At 43.6% G+C, this 21011-nt stretch overlaps 1 protein-coding gene across 13 annotated transcripts in view; it reads right to left on the bottom strand.

Annotated features, from left to right (window-relative positions):
* Positions 1 to 6886: 6886 nt before the first annotated feature.
* Positions 6887 to 21011, bottom strand: part of EIF4G3 (eukaryotic translation initiation factor 4 gamma 3) — a 104868-nt gene continuing 90743 nt past the window's right edge. For all 13 annotated transcript variants that reach the window (XM_090122891.1, XM_090122895.1, XM_090122893.1 and 10 more), the window contains 9 exons: positions 20162 to 20277; positions 18561 to 18733; positions 16449 to 16574; positions 15482 to 15563; positions 13568 to 13666; positions 12530 to 12676; positions 11607 to 11688; positions 9690 to 9836; positions 6887 to 9165 (listed from right to left, as the gene is read on the bottom strand). In XM_090122891.1, the coding sequence (XP_089979017.1) occupies positions 8984 to 9165; positions 9690 to 9836; positions 11607 to 11688; positions 12530 to 12676; positions 13568 to 13666; positions 15482 to 15563; positions 16449 to 16574; positions 18561 to 18733; positions 20162 to 20277 (1154 nt within the window). In that variant the 3' untranslated portion in view covers positions 6887 to 8983. The remainder of the gene's footprint in view (positions 9166 to 9689; positions 9837 to 11606; positions 11689 to 12529; positions 12677 to 13567; positions 13667 to 15481; positions 15564 to 16448; positions 16575 to 18560; positions 18734 to 20161; positions 20278 to 21011) is intronic.

Consider the following 21011-nt stretch of genomic DNA (forward strand, 5'->3'; position numbering starts at 1 on the left):
CCCGTTGTACTTCTGGTCTCAATACTTCCATTCCAGGGGTCACAAGCCATTTTGTTTACTTTCTTACCATACACCAACTAATGTTTTCCCCATTTTGTCACAATTTTTACATAGAGATATATATATTTTTAAATTTAACAAACACATCACCCATGTTGTTGAACAGCTACCCACTTCATACAGAACAAAACAGAGGATTATCACTACCCATGTCATGGTGTGCTCTGTATACACCGGAATCAGCTTCTGCTGCCATGTGCACAGTCCTGCTGGCTTAGTGAGCATAGTGTCTTTGTCACCAAATTCTGTTTTCATGTTGGCCTGCAGCTTCAAACTTCGGTGTTAATTATATTTAGGCCTTGCCTCTGGTATCCTTACCCCACTTCAGCAAATTTGTTCTTCACTTTTTTACCTTGACTTTCACATTTGTTTTGTAAAACCTTTCCAAAATGTTTGGCCTACAGTCAGCATGGCTCAGGGAGAATGTGAATCTTTTTCCATTTCATTCCACATCAGGAGCACGGCAAGCTGGGGAACTCCTTCCCATTGCTTCATTCTTTCATCCCTCAAGCTCCACGTTCTTCTACTTCTTCAGCTTCTTGTGCTTTGAGAAACAAATCAAAGATTCCCCGAGAAGCGTTCATCAAACTGGGTAGCACGTGTTTACTGATTCTTCCCTTTAAACCTGTTTCTCCCGGACTGTGTATCTGAGGTATCTGAGGAACGTAATTTGCGGTTTGATGTAACCTTAAGACATGCTGTAACAGAATGAGCCTGTTGTTGCTGGCAGCATGATTGCACTATTTGATGGGAGTCAGGCTGTGCCATTTTAAGTGTATGGCCACAGCTGCTAATTCTGCAGTAAACATTCCGGGGAAGCTCACAGAGGGCTTGAGCAGGACCCTTCCTTTTCTGCCTTGAGGTTTCTGTTCAGCAAGTGGCGTGCCTGGCTGTGAAGGGAGAGCCTGGCTGATGTTTTCAGCTTAACACAGATAACAGGGAATGGTGTTGAGTATAACTGTCCCAAAACCATCACAAACTCAAAGCATTTAATTAATCACTTCAATATGTGAGAGACCACCTGGGCTGAATAAAGCCCCTCTGGAGCATGCAGAAGTATGAGGTGAAGAAGGACTTGTCTGCTTTATGAAACACGGGCCATGGACAGCATACACTCAGTTCCTGACTGTTGGAAGAACTGCTGTGATGTTCTTTAACCACAGCTTTTCACTTTGTTGCCATTCTGGGCATGTTTGGCTACTTGACTGACTGCACATCTGTAATGATTGCCAGAACAACTTAGAATTCTCTTCTAACATACTGTGTTTGCTGCAACTGTGCAAAAATCACTCAGTTTCTGCTTTCAAAAAAAAAAAAAAAAAAAAAAGCATATTCTCTGACACTTTGTGGCCCTCCAGACACTACCTTTGATCTCTTTATTCTTTATCAGCCTCCAATAATTTTTTCTCCATACTTTTTCAGCAGACTATTCCTCATTCCACTCCCATCTGATTTGTTGCTGCCCCTCTACAAACTACCCATTAGGGATCCCAGCTAGCTCTTCTTTTCAAACCCTTTCCAATTTTCCAACCAGTATTCTGTTCATCTGCTTACTTTCAAACTTGTCCACTCATTTTCATATTAGTTCCTAACCAAATGAATAAAAATGTGCTTAAAAATACAAAGTTCGATTTCTTCTGGAGCCATGATGGATTTTTATGTATGTACCTGCCACTGGAACTGACAGAAATTTTGACCATAAAGAAAGGACCTTGAAGAAAAAATGTTGTGGTCTAAGTTGCCTCCACAGGCTGCTGCTTTTCTAGAGATGCCCTAATCTGAAATAGATCCTTATGACTGATGAGGCAGATATGATAATCACAGGGAAAACAGTGGCTGGAAGTTGTGATTCTTCTGTCACACTTCTGGCATTACAGCAGTGATTTATTTTACTCTAACCTGGCAAGAGGAAACAATGGCTCCCCTAAGCCAAAGAAGTTTGAAGTTGACCGGCGTGGCATTTCATAGTAGGTCAACACATCTCTCCCAAAGCTGTGTGTTCCCATGGTTAGTATCTGGCAGTGGGAATGCTGTTAAATTCCTTTGCTCTCTGAACCAGATACCGTTTCAGAATAAAATTGGTTCGCAGCAGGCTGCAAAGCAGAGCAGGCAGCGGCTGTTCCTCTCAACCAGGCAGGTAATAACTTACTGTCAGGAACACCTCCCAGCTGGGTATGCTTTTCCAGCTACAAAAGCTCATTTTTGTCTGCTATGTGTGCACTGTGTGCCCCTGCCATCAGCAGCACACCCAGCACATTCAGCTGCCTGGCTGGGGCTATGGCCTCCGCACTGGTCCTGCAGCTGTTACAGAGCAACAGAATGCCAGTAAGCCTTGCTGGGAAGACAAAACCCTTGGGCTGAGCAGGAATTTAAAGCATTTTTGGCCATAGCTCTTGCTTGAAGCATACAGTCAGATCTAGTGCTTGTCTCTCCATGGGAAATCCTGTCAGCTGGCTCTTCTTTGACATTTGACAGCTGCAATCCAGGCTCCTGTTCAAATGAACTACCTTGTGATGGTGGAGGCAGCCAGAAGAGTTGGATGTGTCCAATTTTCCTTGGAGGATGAGCAATGTGTTCTGCAGAGAAGATGTGTGAAATTCTTTGTATTTGATGATTACATTGTATGAAAAAAGAATCTCATGTCAGCTGATCCCAAGGCGGGCACTGATGCTGTAAGAAAGCAGTTCAGAGGAACAGCCCACTGTTATGTTGTGCTTTTGTGGCAGTTCACTAGAACTATTTCTGCCCTGAAGACCCAAAGCAGGGCTGTGCAGCAGGAGAACAATGCCATGGACTGTGCCCATCACCATAAGTTAACGCAGCAGTGGTGCCACAGCCTGGCTGAGCGCTGAGTGCCTGCTCCCTTCTTAGGCCTCTTGTTCTGATGCCGTACACAGGTACCCAGCACAACTCGGTCACACGCAAACAGGAGGTGGCCAGGATGGATGGCTCATTCATTTAAGTCTAAAGGCAGAGAGCATTTGCACCCAGCGTTATTTCAGAATAGCTTATTCTGATGCACTGAAATGACCCATTTTCCTCCACAGGCGAGACCCAAAAGTACCAGCTGAGATGATCTTTTCAGCTCTTCTCTGCAGTGCTGTAGTAAAGCACTTCTCCTGCAGTACTAAAACAGTGCTCTCCTCCGTGCTTGTTAATGCTCTGCACTCACGAGCTTCGAACTGTGCTTTGTGGCAACATCTGCTACTAACCCTCATGGGGGGCTGGAACAAGACAACCAACCATGCAAAAGGAAGGCTTTACTGTTTTCTCCTCTCACACTAATACAAAGATTTCCTAACTTCCTTAAAGCATTGATTGCCTTCCCCATGACCCTTTTCTCCCTTCCAGTTTGCAGTCACAGCACAAATGTCCCTGCAGCTGGGACAGCAATGGCACAGTTGGACAAATTTCCCTTTGGAAAGCACTGAATGGAGCAGGAGCTGGTTTTATTTCTCTCTTCTTTTCAGTGCAATTTAGCAGCTGGAAATGAGGGAGATAAACCAGCTCCACACGACCAAAACTTTCCATGGATCATGGTCAGGGCATCCCTACAGCTGCATTTAAATAAGCAGAGTTATTTCAGAAAACCACAATTCCATGATTGTTAGGGTAGGCAGTATGCAGAGCCTCACGGAAAATACAGGAGTAGAAAACTTCTATTGAAGTTTCTTCAGGTATGTGCGAGGGTTTAGTCATGCTCATGGAAGCTGAGTGGGCTGATCAGTCTCTCACTTGCTGCAGTTGCTTGTCTATCGCCATGCTTCTCCTGCCATAGCTCCTTGAGGATAATCTATCTGAGGCACTCGAGTGACGAGCAGCCGTGCAGCCCTGGAGTCTTCAGCCTCAGGCTCCATCCTACGGTTGCTCCAGTGTGCATGTGGCCCTTGGTACATCAGAGCATTGCTGGGGGTTTCTATCAGCACATGGCCTCTCACACACCCCTGAGTTAGCACCTTATTAAAAGAAAGTTGCAGGTGAAGAGCTGGCACTTCTGCTGATGTTGTTTGGCTGGAGGTGCTGCTCAGTTTGCCGAGGGTCACATAGCAGCAGAGCCAACATCTTCTAAAGAGCAGAAAGGCCAAGATCTCCCTGCCAGACCAAGCATGTCATGTGGGAGCTCAGTGCTTGCTAGTTTGACCTTCTGCCCTGTGCTTCCTCCTCAGCAGCCCTGACCAGACTTCCACCTCACAGACCTCACCACCAGCACATCTACCTCTAGACAACAGCCACCTCACCTAAAGGGAGCTGAGCATCTTGCGGCTGCTCTGCAGTTATCACCAGTTCCCTGGCGTGATCTTTAGGAAAGCTGTGAGGGCACAAAAGTGTTCTGGGTGTGCGTGTCTGGTTTTGAACTTGCTGTCTGCAAAGCTGAACCCTTTCAAATCTGTGAAACAAATCAAATGCAAGTGACTGGTGCCAGAGGCACAGCTGTACTAACTGTTCTGCTCTACACTGAATGCTTCAGACAAACCAACCAGCTTCAGGTCCCTTTATCTGCAAAAAAGCTCATGTTGGAACAGGAACATACAGGAACAATCACAGCCACCCTTTTGGCAATCAGATGCCAACATCTGCAATTGGTTTTAAGGAAGCTCAGCAAGGTTTTCTTTATCCTTCTCAGAAGAAATGACCTGTAGTTTAGAAACAAAAGCTCTGGGTCACAGGGATGCAGCAGACTGGTAAGTTGCTATTAGCTTAAATCTGCGTTGTGCATGCTGGAAACCACCTCTACTGCCAAATCCCTTTTCCCAAATCTCTTTCTGTGAGCCTTTAGCTACCAGCTCCTGCACCACGGAGTGCTGGTCCTGGGCAAAAGTCACAACCACGTCCCCCTACACCTGCACTAAGAGTCTGGGCTGTGGCTGTTCTCATGACAATTCTCACTTGCAGAGTACCTGCACCCCTGTCACAAGCTTTTGGGAGCTGCTCCCTCATTTAAAAATGGAAAGCACTCAGGTGTGACCGTGAGTAGCTCCGTGCCATAACCCAGGTGGCTCAGGAGCACCTTGGGCTCCTTGGCTCCAATGCACGCAGGGCACAGCTAAATGCAGCCAGATTTGGGCAGTTTTACAGGCAGAAAGCAAAAGGCAGAGCTGCACACTTAAGTCTGCTTCTTCAGAAAACAAAGCTAAAAACTGAAACTTGTTAACACAAGAAGACACTACAAGGTCTGTTATCTGTGTATTCCCTCACCTTGTTCCTAGAAATTGCTGATGCAGTCCTGGAAACACTTTCCTAGAAAGAAACCAGCCTTGGGCAAACACCTTGCCCGGATACTTTGACTGCTTCAGTTTTAGGGACATTTTCAGCAATGAAGACAAACAGAGACATAAGTGATGCATCTGCTCCTCCTCGCCTGTGCCTTTGATAGCACACAGCACAAGAAGGGCTCCCAGCAGTGGAAATGGCTTTTAATGCAGCTCTTTCCTGCTGAGCTGCATTAACTCCCTGCCATGTTCATGAGCCTGCCCAGACAAAGTGTTTAAATGCTTTGTAGGACCAAGTCTGAAAGGGAAAAGAAAACAAACCACAAACATTTAGTATTATTAGGGGATATCTGCTGTCCTCCCTGCTTACACCTTGCTGTATCAATAGGCAACAATAACAACATGCATGTATGTGGAATGAGGTTTCTGCAAATCAATCACGAGAAGAAAACTTCTCATGATTTAATTATCCTCTTTTCTGTTTCATGCATCTCTTACAGTTTTTCTCTTTTAACGCCTACAGGGAGGGCGTGTTGCAAAGATCTTCATGGACTACTGGCTACATCCTGAAATCCGTGCAGATTTATAAGGTGACTGAAAAACAGCTGCAGCCTGCAGGTAAGCAAGCAGCATGTGGCAAACAGAGCAAGGCGGGCAGAGGAAGCAATTTTGGTCCCAGGTTGGTATCAGATCTGATGACATTTGTAGGAAGTTGCCTCAAGGCAACGTATCCACTGCTGGAAGCCTCTGTCTAGTGTATAAACTTCTCACATCACTCCATGTACAGCTTTATTCCTCTAGCTTAAGAGGATGTGAAAATTCCTGTGTTGCAAACACACCTTTTCAGAGCCTTTGGGTAATTCTGAAAACATTCTTAAAATTGCTGAAACTTTCCTTCCTGCCGCAAGGCAATAACAAGGCCAGTTCCCACTCCCTACAGACATTTACCATTAAAGGCTCAAACAAGGAGGGAAGAGACTTTTCTCCTCTACCCACGTGCTCACTGATCCCCTTCCTTCCAACCAGTGGTTTTCCAGCTCCTTCAGTCTGAAGATTCAAGCTCTCCAACATCCCGGGCCTTGCACACTCGGATTCACATGAATGTTCAAAGGCTCTAGCAATTTCTACCTTTTCTGATTCAAGGCAATCAACGCACAAATTACAGACCTCATGTAGTGGCACACGGCGGCTCTGACGTAGGACACACACATTCCCAGCAGGACCTGAACACTGCCCACCAATTCATCAGGTATGAGTGCTGCACAACTTAGCAAATATTTGGCCTAATTTATACACAAACTCGCATCTTCTTAACTGAACTATTTCACTGCTACAAACCACCACTTACCCACTCTTCTTCAGGCTCAAAAATTAATTTTTGCAAGAAGAGCACACACACAACCCACAGCTTTACAAACCAAACCCAAGCAAACTGTCATGGAACGGCGAGCCCAAGGCTGGAGGTGGGGAGGGAAGTAGCTGTGGATGAGGAATTGCTGGGTGTCATACAAGCAGGTACATACATATGCATATATTAAGGGTGAGAAGTTTTTTTTTTTCTTTTTTTCATTTTTTTTTTAACAAAACATCAGAAAAAAGTGTTTTATTGTTAATTAAAAAAAAAAAAAAAAAAAAAAAAAAGAACCAAACAATGCTCTAGTGTTTTAGGCCATGGATTCTCTAGCTCAGACGCATGGCATGGAACACACATCGACAGGGAAGGTGTCACACAGACATCTCCCCCTCCAGCCACAACCAGCTACCCTCCTCCCTTCCCCTTGGTGATCAACTAACATCCTTATGTAAGTACAGCAATTGTTTACATGTAAAAGTAAGATTAGGAAAGTATTTAATGCAGTTTTTGCCTTTTTTTTTTTCTTTTTTTCCTTTTCTTTTTCCTTCTTTTTTTTTTTTTTTTTTAAGATTAAAAAGAAGTGGTTTAGCAGCTGGAAAGAAAAAAAAGACAGCATCACGTGAGCAGCTAGCGCTGCACAGACCACCAGCAAATGCTCCACAGGTTACTCGCGGTCCACGGACCACAGTTCACAAACTCCATTTCAGGGCTTCACAAACTCGATGACAGCAGATGTTTCTTCACGGTGAGAGCCAGCAGGTCATCTTTGGTTGTTGATGAGAGACAGCCAGGAGACTTAATGCACTCAGCAGCAGCTCAGTTAGCACTTGGTGAGCAGGCACCTCATGGGGTGGGCAGGGCTGGGAAGAGCACCGCGTCGCTCGCTGCGCTTCTTCCACCTCTTGGCTCTCATAGGTCGCGTTCCTTTTCACCCTTCTGGGTTTTTGGGTTTCTAACGAATATCAGGGCAGCCAGCAGGTGTGCTGGAAGCTGGGCAGCAACAGATGCACAAGCCACGCAGAAGGGCTATCGGGGTTCTCTGCTCCAACAGCTGCAACCTCCACAGTCGCTGTGTCATAGGTCCCCAGCACAACACCTCTGCTCTGAGCAGCACGAGGCACTGCGCTCACACGGCTGCAGAACAGGCACAGCCCTGCCTGCAGCCTCACAGCAACATGCTGCGAGCAGCCAGCTGCTGTTGGCCATTAAGTTCTCTCTGCAGAAGAAGTCTCCCACGCAGCAACCCCCCACCTTTTAGTTGTTGCTGTAAAAACAATTGCTCTCACCCCTCTTTTTGGTTGACACACATACGTACGCACACTCTATGTACACAATTTGGAACTGACGTATGAACAATGAAAAGGAAGACAGCACCGCTGAGATGGTGCACACATTCAGCAGCTGTCAAAGGAGAAGTCGTTTTACTTTCTTTTAAACTTGCAATGTTTGTCTTTATTTTGTTCTTTATATTTTGAAAGTGAAAAGAAATAGTATCTGAGTCAATTTCTTTTTTCTTTTTTCTTTTTTTTTTTTTTTTAAATATTTGTTCTATGTATTTACAAGCCTTAAAGTTGCTCTAAGGGTTCTGAAGGTATCACTAGTACTTTTTTTCCCCCAGGGTAGCACTGTTTTGAATGAGTTATTTTTGGAGCACTCTGGTCCGCAGCCATTTTCTCAAATTCACTTCCTTCCGATCCAAGGTTATGTACTACATTCTGTTACATTTCTGAAGCAAGCTGAGAGGCAGGCAGAAAAATCTGATGACAATTACAAAAAAAAAAAAGGATCTCTTCCTCATCTAGCTTACCCCAACCCCCTTGAAAAGTTTTGTCTATTTATCATGCTTTGAAACAAAACTGAGGTGCATACGAAGGGGAGGGAAATTTATTTCTCTGCTCTTGTTCTATTATACAATTTGTTTACAGAAACTGCAAATTTAAAAATTACACTGGCATTTGCAGTCCTTAAAATAATAAATTAAAAGTTTTAAACTTTTTTTTTTTTTGCTAAACAGGTTTGTTTTGCTTTGTGTATTTGAGTCCTCGTTTAAAAAGAAAAGAAAAAAAAAGATTAAAACAGAAAATATTTTCTATAAATAATACATGTATTTTGGTTTAGTGCTCCCGCCAGGTTTGAAGTTTACTGTTTTTTCAAGTACCTTTTTTTTTCCTCCATGATCACCTTTGTGTTTATCTATTTGTTACCTCTCCCACTCGTGCATGTGTGGGGGAAGGGGGTCTGCGCGAGAATTGGCCTTGCTGCACTGTGATTGGCGAAGACGTGAAACTTTTTAAAAAAATACTTAAATTGTTTTTTTTTTGTGTGTGTTTTTGTTTTTGTTTTTCCTGTATTTTAAGTTTTAATTATCCTCCGACTCCTCTTCGGCCTCCCGTAGCCATGTGAAGAATGCTGTGACAGATTTCAGTGCTACTCCTTTCCCGTTCTGCTCTGCTGGGTCCTTGCTGCTTTCCCACTTGTAGAAGGCATCCTCTGATATTACCTCCTCATCATACAGGCAATCGAAAAACATCCGCAACAAATCTGCAATAATGGAATCAGGGGAGAGAACATCTGTTAGTACAGTGTAGCTGAAGCCAGCAGACAAAGACGCGGTTACGGATAAGAGGATTAATGAGGCCTTTAATGCAGGAGACACAAGTAAAAGGAAGACCTGCCCCTGAGTTATTGCTTCCTGGCCACTCAGACACAGCTGAGGGTAAAGGCAGCTCCCTCCAGATAAGGGTTAACCTTCTACTGGTTTTTTTTGTCCTCTTTGCATTACAGAGATTTGTTTTTTCTTCTGCACAGCTGGTTACAGGAGCAAGCAAGAGAAGAGCCCACCTCTGACCAAGGATTTGGGGAGCTGCACTTGACTAAAAGCTGGAATCTGGACAAGCAGAAAGACTGTACACTGCGTTATCTCATTTGCCATGTACAGAGGTAAAATTTTGTTTTCGTTGTCAGGAAAACCACTTCTTTCCAGACTCTACTGCCAGACTGTAGCAGAAGCAACTCTTTGTTAGGCTGTCAAGGGCTTAAATCCCCAGTACACAGACAACACTTACTGGGAGGCTGATCAAGTTTTACTATTGATGCTTGTAGTGCATAAAGTGCTTGTAGTTCCTTCTCTGTGTCTGAGTCTAGGTACTTGAGTAAGATCGGCACTCTCTGTTTGATAACAGCAGTGTCCACACGGAAGCTAGAAGAGTCCGCTGAAGGGAAGAGAAGAAAATAGGGTCAGCTGTGGTAGATGGCAGCAGGAGTAAATCTTTTATCATCTTTATTCAAACAGAAATCATTGATACTGGTTAGCATGGAAAGAGACAAAAGGATAAGAATAAATAAGAAGTATTTCTGATCACTGGCTTTTTCTGGAAGTCTTGATTCTTACAGTTCCCCAAAGGCAGCTGCTATCTGTAGTGATCCTAACCAGCCTGCTTCATCTGAATTGTGCAGCACAACTCAGGCAGCTCGATGTTCAAACAATGCTAGAGCCAAAATTTCAGCTACATAGAAGGGTTTTAGTTTGTTTTTTTTCCCCTAAAAATACTAAAGCATAAACAGAATCACCAGCTGCACATGACACTGGAGATCACGAACATGCAAAAATACATGTTAGAAGTCCATCAGCAACACAGATACATTAGCAGTTTTACAAGTAGACAGACAACACAATTCAGTGATCTTTTTGAAAACAAAGGAAAAAACCCTCTATTAGAAGCAAGGCCAAAAAGCAGAACAGAAGACATTTTTGATACACTCCCAGCAAAGATTCCTAACTCTCCAACACCTGTCATAAAATCTTGCATCATTTCCCCACTAACACTAGGTGGCATCAGAAAGGTTCTGCTCTCATAGAAGAAAGGCGCTGGGCTGTGCTTTTCCACTCACAGCCTTACAGTGAGAAGGTGAAGTGCAGCCCATTCTCTCTGCTGAGCCATGATTCTTATAGCTTAGAGCAGAAGTGGGTGCTTTATAAACACAGTTTTTGCCTTACCAGATACCAAGAGTAAAATTAAAGTAAACAATGTGAACTGACCAGTCCGCAGAGCACCCCTGCGAGGCTGAGGCTCATGTGTCTGACTTATGAATCCGCCTCCTCCATTTCAAACCATACACTGCAATTGCTGTACCTTCAAACAACCCATATAAACTGTACTTCTGAAAACACAACACGCTTAGGACATAAAACTATTATTAAGATAGTGATACAAGCTGGCGTCTGTTCTGAAACCCACGTTTCCAACTCACACATGGCAATCTCAGGGGAGACCTTACTGATCTCTATAACTACCTGAAGAGAGGTTGTAGTGAGCTGGGGGTTGGCCTCTTCCCTCGTGTAACAGTGACAGAACTAGAGAGAATGGCTTCAAGCTGCACCAGGGGAGATCTAGGCTTGAGGTTATGAAGTACTACTTTTCCGAAAGAGAGGTTGGGCTCTGGAATGAGCTGCACAGGAAGGGGGTGGAGTCACTGACCCTGAAGGTGTTCAAGGAACATTTGGATCTTGTGTTGACGGACATGGATTAGTGAGAGCTATTGGTGATAGGTGGACTGGATGATCTTGTAGGTCTTTTCCAACCTTGGTGTTTCTGTGATTCTGTGATCTGTGATGGTTGAGTGCCCATGCAAGGTTGCTGACAAAGGAGTAGAAATGCTAATTACCTTAGTAATGTCTAGAGCATTTCCACTTCACTAGAAAAATCAATGAACAATCCAGCATTACTCAAAGTCACCTGAAATGTCTGCTCATGCAAGGTCACTGGCCACGCCTGAGCACACCACAACCAAGGAAGCACCTGGCCACTGCAGAGGAATGGACGTTCTGCTCTTAAACACTAGAATTCAATAGGGTTCAAAAATCTTGCATGATAAAAAGCAGTTTCAGAGGGGAGAAAAAAGTGATATAAACGTGAAAAATTAATATATACTAACTCCTCGCAAGGTCAGTTGGTATGGTGTTTACATTGCAAGTTACTCACCTATAATAGCTGCTTTACAAACTGCTGTCATTAAAGCTCTAAGGAATGTAGGTGAACTCATCTGGCTTTCGTCTAGATTAGCCTGAAATCAAGAATAAATGGACCAGTTAAAAACATGCCAGTGCCTAAGAGGAATCGTTTCCAAATTCTACTGCTGAATTTGGCAGGAAGTTGAAGTTCAACAAAAGCTGCTGCAGGAGGAATCCAGTTCACCCCTGTGCAAAACTCAACTTTCCCATTCACTTGGAAACAACTCAGGTACACCAACATGCAACAAAAGTTCTCCTACAATCAATGCACCATTTAATTACTCCCACAGCTCATCATATGCCTTAAAAAAAAAAAAAAAAAGTAAAACAATAACACTTGTTGTTTATAGTACCTTATACATCTGCTGTGAGCTTTTAAAACAAATTTTACAGAATGCTGCATGGATGGAGACTTGTCTGCTCTATAGAAGCTCACAGAATGTCTATATAACTGTCCAAGACTACAAAGAGAGCTTGTGGGTGTCCTTAGATTTTCATGCTTCTTTCGTTCTGCTCTCTGACAGCCACAGAAAATACCGTTTCTCACCCATTCCTCCAGCAACAGAAATAGCTGGAATGAAGCTGACCAAGACTAAGCTGTAAGCAGAGATCTAACTGAATTGAGCTGATCTAGTCAGAAAGATACAGGTGAGAGCTGTAAATGCCTCTGATAGTTTCCCACCTCAGTGGAACAGCAACAAGGAAAGGGCTCTGTTCCAGCTACTTGATCTTACAAGCTGTCTCCTGGCAGTTTTCCTTCCAGATACCTCAGGCCTAGCACTGTATAAATGTAAGAGGACCTGAGAGACTGCAGAGATGCTCCTTTAGATGAGAAAATATTTACAAAAGCAGTTAATGAACTGTGTGCCCGGAGGGTGAAAACAGTCTTTGTACCTCTACCCAGTCGAAGATTTGTTCATCATTCGCCTTGTCCTCAACAATGAGTTTTTCTAGCTGCTTGTTCAGCGCTTCTGCAGAGAGTTCTTTCTCTGAAAGTGCTTCTGAGGAACTGGAACAGTCAGACTCCGTGAACTCCAGCTTCTGCAACATCACAAGTGATGATGAGGATTAGTTAAATAAACTCTTCTACATCAAGTTATGCCAAGTTGAGGCAGCAGGCTACGCTTCAGTGTTTTCTGCATCTTTCAAATGCAAAGTTAACACTGCAATGATTTATATACTTTCTTCTGTTCCAAACCCTATGAAGCATTTTACAAAAGTGGGAATTTCATTAACCAGCAAAAACAACCAGGCATTTCAGAACTACTCCAGCCCTGCACAATAGAAAGTGCATGCTGCTCAACTAAAACCACAGGGAGCTGGAATGCAATTACCAGAGCCAGAATTTGCTCAAAAAAGCTGCAGCTTATGCCCCCGTTCTTGCAAAACATCACAGAGGATCTGCAGTGCCCCCATCAATCGCCAGGCTTTGGTGATCCGTTTTATTTCCTGCAGCACAGCAGGGCAGTTGGTCACTTGGGGCTCCCAAAGAAGATCTCCAGGTACTTCAATAGGAGCACAATCACCAGCTGCAAGGTGCCCTTTGTCAGCCTTGGTTCCTCTTTGTTGTGAAACTCTCTGGGATCACGATGCAAGGTGGGACCAGTGAATACATGCTATCATTTGTTCTGACCCTTCTGCACAGTCTGTCCTGCTTGCTGCAAAACTCATTCCTGAGTTCATTCCCCTCTTTAGGAGAAATATGTCTGCTGGCTGAAGCCAGCTGGTGGGACATGCAAGCCTGGGATCACAGAGAAGCCAGACCTGCTGGCATTTCAGGAAGAGGCATTGAAATCATATAACCTCATTTCAGAGCTGGAGATACTCCATCCCATAGCAACTACACCCAAGAACAGGACTGGAAGGGGATTAACAAATGCAATACACAAGTCAGCATGACAAAGTCATTAAGCAGAGTTGCTCTTCACTCACTTGTTCCATGAGAAAGTTATGTACATCCTCCCCTTCAGGTAAGTAGTCCTTCCAACTGAGGCCAGTCTCCCTCCATAAGGCTCCCACTTTCTTATGGCTCTAAAATACAAAAATTTGCCCATTTGAAAGGCCTGAGAGACAACCATGGGAGCTTACACAAGCTGGAGTGGTGCAGCTGTATCAGGGGAAATAAAGAACCATTCAGCTACAAACAAGATGCCTAGCAATAATGTGAAAATGTCTGGAAATCCCGTGCAAGAGAAATCATATACACAATCCTGCCACACGTATAGGTAACTTGTAAAGTGGTTAGATGCCATGGTGATGGGTAATAAACAAGGCATAACGTGACACGTGGGGTTTGCAACAGCTTCAGCCAGAGATTACCTATGAGAAAGGACATGCCTGAGTAAGGCACAGTTTCCCATGGCCACAACAGAGCTGGCAGACAGAGGAGTGTGATTCTTCTGACTCTATCAGGAACTTCCTCCGTAATACATTCCACCCTGCCCTGGCACTGGCAAATTAGCTGCTTCTAGAAAATTATTATTTACATGGCTGTTTTCTGTTCACAGATCAAACCTCCAATTTGTGTACACAGTACCCAACCGTTCCATTTTGAGAATTTGTTGCAAATGTTGAGGAAAATCTCTTTTGTAGCACACACCGTGCAGCATATGTTGTGCTGACCCTTTGGTAGCCTGCCTAGTGCAGCATGGGTATAATTCTGACAAGAACACAATCAGCTCTTTTCACTCCAAGGCTTTGCAAAATCATTGACCCCATAGCACCTGCACGCAGGAGGATCACTGCTTAGCCCAAGTTAAATACTGATAAAAGCAGCTTGATTTTCCATTTACAAAGCAGATTACAATCTTAAATTTACAACACAGACTATTAAATGCTAATTGTGTGTAGTTCCTGCTACCATTCATCAGGATCTGACTATTCAACAAGACTGCTATTGCATGGAAACACTTGACTTGAAATAACCAAGTCCAAACACTGGCCTTAACAAGAGAATTATAAAGCTATGACAGAAACAGAAACCCAAGCTTGTCCTTCAGCCCCCAGAGCAGAGCAGCTCTCACAGAACAGAGGAGAAAAAACAAAATCCAGAAACAAACTGAACAAAACCCCCATCACTGTCCAAATAAGCATAAGACAAACAGAAAAAGAAATAAAACGTCACTATTTGCACTGCTAGCCTGAAATGCTATAGGAACAATCACCCGTATTTGAATACATGCTTAAAAACAACCAAAAAGGCAAGTGAAGGATTTTACAGCATTTAAAATAGACACTATTCAAAGTGCATATTTAGCTGGATTAAAAAAAAAAAAGACAAAAATGGAGACAGAGTTATAGGGAAACCACCAAACTGTTTGGACACACAACTGTGAAATGTGTAAGAGAGCTCTAGAAGTCACAGGGTGAAAAGGTGTCACTACCCCCTAGTGATGGGTGAGTCTTAAGAGTTGGCAGGTTTAGTTTGGATAAGCACCCAGAAGTCTGAGAGGCCATCTGGAGCTTATCCGAACTCTCAGAACCTCTCCGGTCTGCAAGAACAGCTCTCTCGCAAGATTTCCGGCACTTGCTGCTTCTGGTCAGCCCAGAAATACCTTGAGAATGTCCCTCTTGCAGTATTTCAGCACTCTAGCTTCTGGAAGAAGCCAGGTGCAAAGGTACCTGCAAAAGGGAAAAGTGATGAGAAAAAAAAAGTTAACTCAACTTTTTGGAACCTCGCAAGGCTTGGTTTGAAACTGGGGATGAAGAAGCAAGTTTTCCTAGGTTATCTGCACTGGCTGGCCCATCCCTAAGTATCTCCGAGTGGGAAATGTGAGCAGTCGGTTTCATGCATTGACACATACTTGCTGCCTCCAGCTCATAGGAACAGTACTCCTGAACACTTACCATTTGTTTGCATAGAAGGTGCAAGATTTCAGCAAGCAAGACCCCGGCTCTTCCCACAGGAAGTAAAGGTTTGCTAAATTCTCTAGAATAAGAGAAAAACAAGTATATTTGCTTATAATCCCTTTTTTTTTTTTTCACCCGAAGACAATTAAATACTCATCTAATTGTTCCAAGCCTGGAATGCAAAGCAAGGGGTATGATCAAACGGAGGCAGGAAAACAGCTGTAGCCTCTGCCAGGGATAAAGGATTTCATCTAGCTAGCACAGCTGATAAAACAGAGTTCATTGATGCAAGCATGCTTGCCACAACAGGGATAATTACTTTCTTCATTTTTGCTTGAGGTCAAATCCATTCAATTTTTATGAGGTGCTGCATTTGTGTAGCAGGACCCTACAGGGTAAGAGCTTTTGAGGAAAAAACGGTCATGGTTGTCTCAATACAACTTACTTAAGAAGGGAACCATTCGACTGACTTCTAATTAATCCCCAAATGTATAATGAAGTGTACAAAACATAGGAACTCTGGTCCTGGGAGCAGGTTCCAGCCCTGCCAGCCAGGTTTGTTCCCGTGCTTAAGGCACTGCCCATACAGCTGTCATTACACTCTGAGACACAAAGACACCTCGCTCTCTCCAAATCTAAATTCTCAGTGCATCAGTGTGCTTCTGAATGGCACTGACTGTGCAGCATCAGGTTAGCTACTAGTTCAGCCAGAGTAAACAAGACTGAAATATATTCACAGATAAAACTTTCATCCTTGAACCACGACTGAAGAGCAGCAAGCTCCCCACCCCAGCTTTTGGTGCAAATCCGAAGTCCAAAGGGTATGCAGCAGCTAATAGGAGAAGGTGCACCTCTAACATGGTCTGTCTTCTATCTACCAATAAGAACCATGCTGTGGAAATGTGGCACAACCAGGCAGACAGCTGGAGCTCGGCCGTCACTGAAAAAAAACAGCACTGCTTACTGTATAAGTTCTCTCATAGAGATTCCTCCTTCTTTTAACATGGGGGTCACCAGCTCAGCTAGGTACAACCATATATGGGGTATATCTATGGCCATATCATCTGCCATCTCCAAGGTATCTGAAAACCTTAAAAGAAAAAAAAAACGTCAGGCATTAAATACAACTCAAACTGAGACTTTTCCTGCAAAGTAAATCAGCTTTTTAAAAACTCTCTGTTAAAAATAAAAGCAGACCACAAAGATAACAATGAACACATCTGACATCTTATGCTTGCAAATGCTTCGTATCTCCAGGGGCTGATTTCTTCAGGCAGTAATGTGGAAAGAGCATTGCCTTGTGTAAAACCAGCGGCTAGGAATGATGCATCCAGAAAAGCTCCATGGACAGTAGTTTTTATATCCCAGGAACATGTTTGCTAACTAGTAAAACTTCACAAATAAAAGTTCTTTTCACATTTACAAGTTCAAATAAATGGAACCTTCTTAAAAAAACCCGGCATTTACAGAAGGATAAGGGGCTGGCTTCTTCCCCCACAAGCTATTTGCTTAGACCTGCTTAAGAACAGACATCCAGAACAGAAAATGTAGCAAGCTGAGTTACAAAACTGTTTCCCAGTTCTGGATACAATTTCCAGCATAGCTCAAAACTCTTTTTCCTGATAAAAGCCTGGTAGGTGGCTCCACTTTCCAAGCCTGATACTTGTATCAGGCTTGGAAAGCCTGTATCAGGATCAAGATGATCATTTTTCTGCTTCTCCTGCCTATTTTAATCATGGTTCGCTTCTCTATTAAAAGCTTTAACATTCTGGGGTTCAACTTCTAAGCAGGGACTGTCTCCTTTGCTTTGTTCCTCATGTCCTCTGCCACTAATTCAGCTCTGGTTTATTCAAGCACTTGGGCCAGTAACTGGTTTCCTGTTATCTCTCCCTAGACCTGTGCTATGACCACCGCTCACCCCATAACCCCTAATTACGCAGTAATTGTCGTGTGTCAATCAGTGTAGTGGTTTTCAGTGTTCTTCTCATGTGCCCACTGGAAACCACAAAGGGCAGTTGCCTTTTCATCATCCTCAGGAGCTGTTCTGCTCTGTTTGCGCTGTTTCCAAACCACACATCCCACCATTTCAACATGATCACAACTGCTGGCATCACAACTGCTTCTCTGCACCCAAGGAAGCGCAGGAATGGCTCTAATCACAATCCATTACAGAAATGTATCACAGCAGACATCTCAGCCATCAGTTACTGCATGGACATGGACACATGTACTTCCTGTACACGAATTTTCTTACTGCTGCTCCACATGGTTTGAACTTAGGCTGCCTAAACTTCTCCTATGAGCCACTCAATTTCATCATGACAAAATTCACTGCCAGACATGAGTGCAGAGGGAACACTGCTGCTGTGTCAGCACCATGATGAGATGTGATTCAAACCAAAGCAGCAAGACAGGGTTAAATACATAGAAATGTAGCATCTGAGAGCATTATTTTATCTACCTGTTCTCCAGCTGCTTGTCATGGTTATCCATGTTAATTATCCTGCTCTAAACCTCACCAAGGACAAGCTGGTACCCGGGTGAGCTCTGGGAACACTGATCCTTTTGCAACTGGTTAACATTCAAATCCAGGCTAGAAACACCAGATCTAGAGGCAGTTACTATCTGGGAGATGAAATGAGCTGGTGGCCTGAAGCAGTTATCTGAGGAAAGTCTATTCTGTCTGATACCATATCTGGCCAGGCACCAATGTCACATCAAGTTTTTATCTTCCTCCTCCCCTTTTAATTCAGTGGCTTGCCAAAAGGCAAACACTGACAAATACACTGCAAAGCAGAAATCTGAACACACATTTAAATGTACACCTATGTATTAAAAATAAACATATAAATACAAAAATATTTACATTCATTAAAAGCATTTGAAATAATTAAAAATGTGCTAAAATATTGGTATTACTTGTAAGCACACCCAGGTGGAAATGCTCCTCCCAAAAGGATGTGTGGTGAGGGTAGGATGCCAACACAAAGTGAAATCATTCCTCTCCAACACAAATAGTGCTCAGCCGCACTGAACACTCAAGAAAAGCATCGGTTTCTATGTGCAGAATACAAACCCCTTGAAGAAATCCTGCTTGCTCAGCTTTCCTGACTGCACCAACTGATGTAATAACTGGCCCATGTGATCCCTGGTGATCTGACTCCTCTCCAGCGTTGACTCCACTCCCACTTGCACAAACACAGGCAGCAGGCTCTGGGCGCTCAGCTCCTCCACGCACTGCATTGCTTCCTGTTTTGAACGACACGCAGGGTCATCTGCCTGAACTGCAAGCATCAAAAGGTGCCAAAACGAAACAAAAAACAGCATAGGAGGACATCTGCTGCTCAGCAGCTGGCACATGGCACGGGGGTCGTTCTGATGGCAGCTCAGAACATCACTGCCTTTCAGTTTTACTTCAGAAATAAACAAAGAGTGAAGCCAAATCAGGCTGTGGAACCTCCTCACAAATCACCACCAAAATTGCAATCAGGAATCAAAAAAAGATCAAAATTATACCATGCAAGCAACAGAATTTTTAAAATACACACTCATGCTACAGAGCACTGCTTGGCAGCTAAGTGTAGGGACAGAAGTTGTTCTGGATGTTACCAAAATCCCCACTATTCCATAACATATCAAGCCAAGTCCAAAAGAGGACGTCAGGTTAGCTTCACAACTAACTGGGCTGGTTGAACAGAAATGCTTTATGTTACAGCAACACACTACAAAAAAGCAGAAAACATGGGTAATGTTAAGAGGGAAATTTCCTCTGTATAAAGCTTCCACTTTCTGGCATGTATATTTTGCAACTTATGAAAATAAAACACTCTTAGATATAGACTGCCATAGCTCTAATCCTTAGCCAAGTGTTCCATTAGCACAAGAGCTGGCCTATTAATGTGAGACAAAGCTGCATTTGTCAGAAACTTTGTCACCACATTTGAAGGGTGCTGAGAATTCAAAGTTATCAAGTAACTGCAAACGAGCTGCCTCAATCTGATGTACTTTTGAACCAGATGTACATGTGTGAACCCCAAACAAGTCATCATAAGGATACTCCCATTCTGATTTTAATTAGAAGCACCATGAAATTCAAGCACTGTCATTTCAAACTTTGCATGTTTTTAAATTTTATCTCAGCAAAAGATCAAACCAATCAGCTCTGCAGCAAATGTACCCCTTCCTGCAAACTCCCTGGACAGGCTAAAAATCCATTTACATAGGAAACAAAATTGCAACCTTTAACTAGGAAGTGATGACAGCTGCTCAGTAATCTTCAATGTTTATTAAAAATACTCTGGAGTGGTTTGTTCAATATTTAGTATTGCTTTATCTGCCTCCAGATCAGAACAGCACATGCTTTGATAACTAAATGAAAACCTCACTTGATTTTCCCACTAGCTTTTCTGCTTCCAAAATTGCTGTTATAATGGAGCTGCTCAGTGATTTGTGACAGATACACATACATCTTGCTGCTTACAACACACAAACTGTCCCACTTTCCCTGCTTCTAGTAAGGCAGAAAACACCCATGGAGCTGCTGCCACCCAAACCTCACAAGGTCCCACTGCTGCTGTGACCCGTGGGAGAACTGGGTACCATTGTTTCTGCAGAGAAACATCCTCAGGCCCCACAGCTGCAGACCTTTCTGCTAAGCAAGGATCTCACGTTGCTCACCTTAAAATCATTAATATGCAAGAACTCATCAACGATAGATTTGCATTTTCTCTCAATTTCCTCTTCTGATAACGAAGACTTCTCTTGAACTGGAGCTGGGGGAGCTTCTGGCTTGGCTGGTGAAAGCAGAGAAATAGCATTTGGGAAAGGAAAATCAGAACCATTTCCAAAAATGACAGTTTGAAGTCACAGAGCCAACTCTGCTGGTTGGCCAGCCACAGTCCACAGCAATCTTTACTGTGATAACCAAAACAAAGATGGTTTGCAAGCAGGAATGTGAGGGCTGTGCAGGGTGTGCTTCCTGGCTCGCCATAAGGCATGCATCACTTCCTCCTTGGTTACATTCTCCCCTCTACAAATACCCAGCAACTCTGTAAATCAACCTTTCTGCAAGGAAACTATGTAGTGATGTGGGATGCAGCACCTACAAAGCACTCTACCTGCATTAAATAATTAAACTTTAAGCTGTTACAGCAGTTCTGAGGGTATGCTGTACCTTCAAAACATACTGTGAGTAACACCCATAAACCCTCAAACCTTCCAGAGCAGCGAGCGTGTGCTGTTTTGTGGGGGTCAAGATGTACTCCTCACAATTCCTACTGCAATAGCAGTTTCTGGATGCTTTCCATGCAAGAAGCAAAACCCAGTACTTAATGCAAAAGCCATGTCCACAGGGATTGCTGTCCTATATGTTCTCAATACATCCTCGCTAGAAAATCAGGATCCAAAAAAGGAAGCTGCAGCTCTGACAAGGTGACAGGTCGCCCCAGTGGGTGCTAGCACCATGCTGCGCTGGGCCCTGCATGGAACCAGGGCTGACAATGAGCAGAGCTAAAAGCTCCATCTGGGG

Source organism: Phasianus colchicus, chromosome 22 (assembly GCF_987193195.1).
Source record: "Phasianus colchicus chromosome 22, bPhaCol1.hap1.1, whole genome shotgun sequence".
Classification (NCBI taxonomy): Eukaryota; Metazoa; Chordata; class Aves; order Galliformes; family Phasianidae; genus Phasianus; species Phasianus colchicus.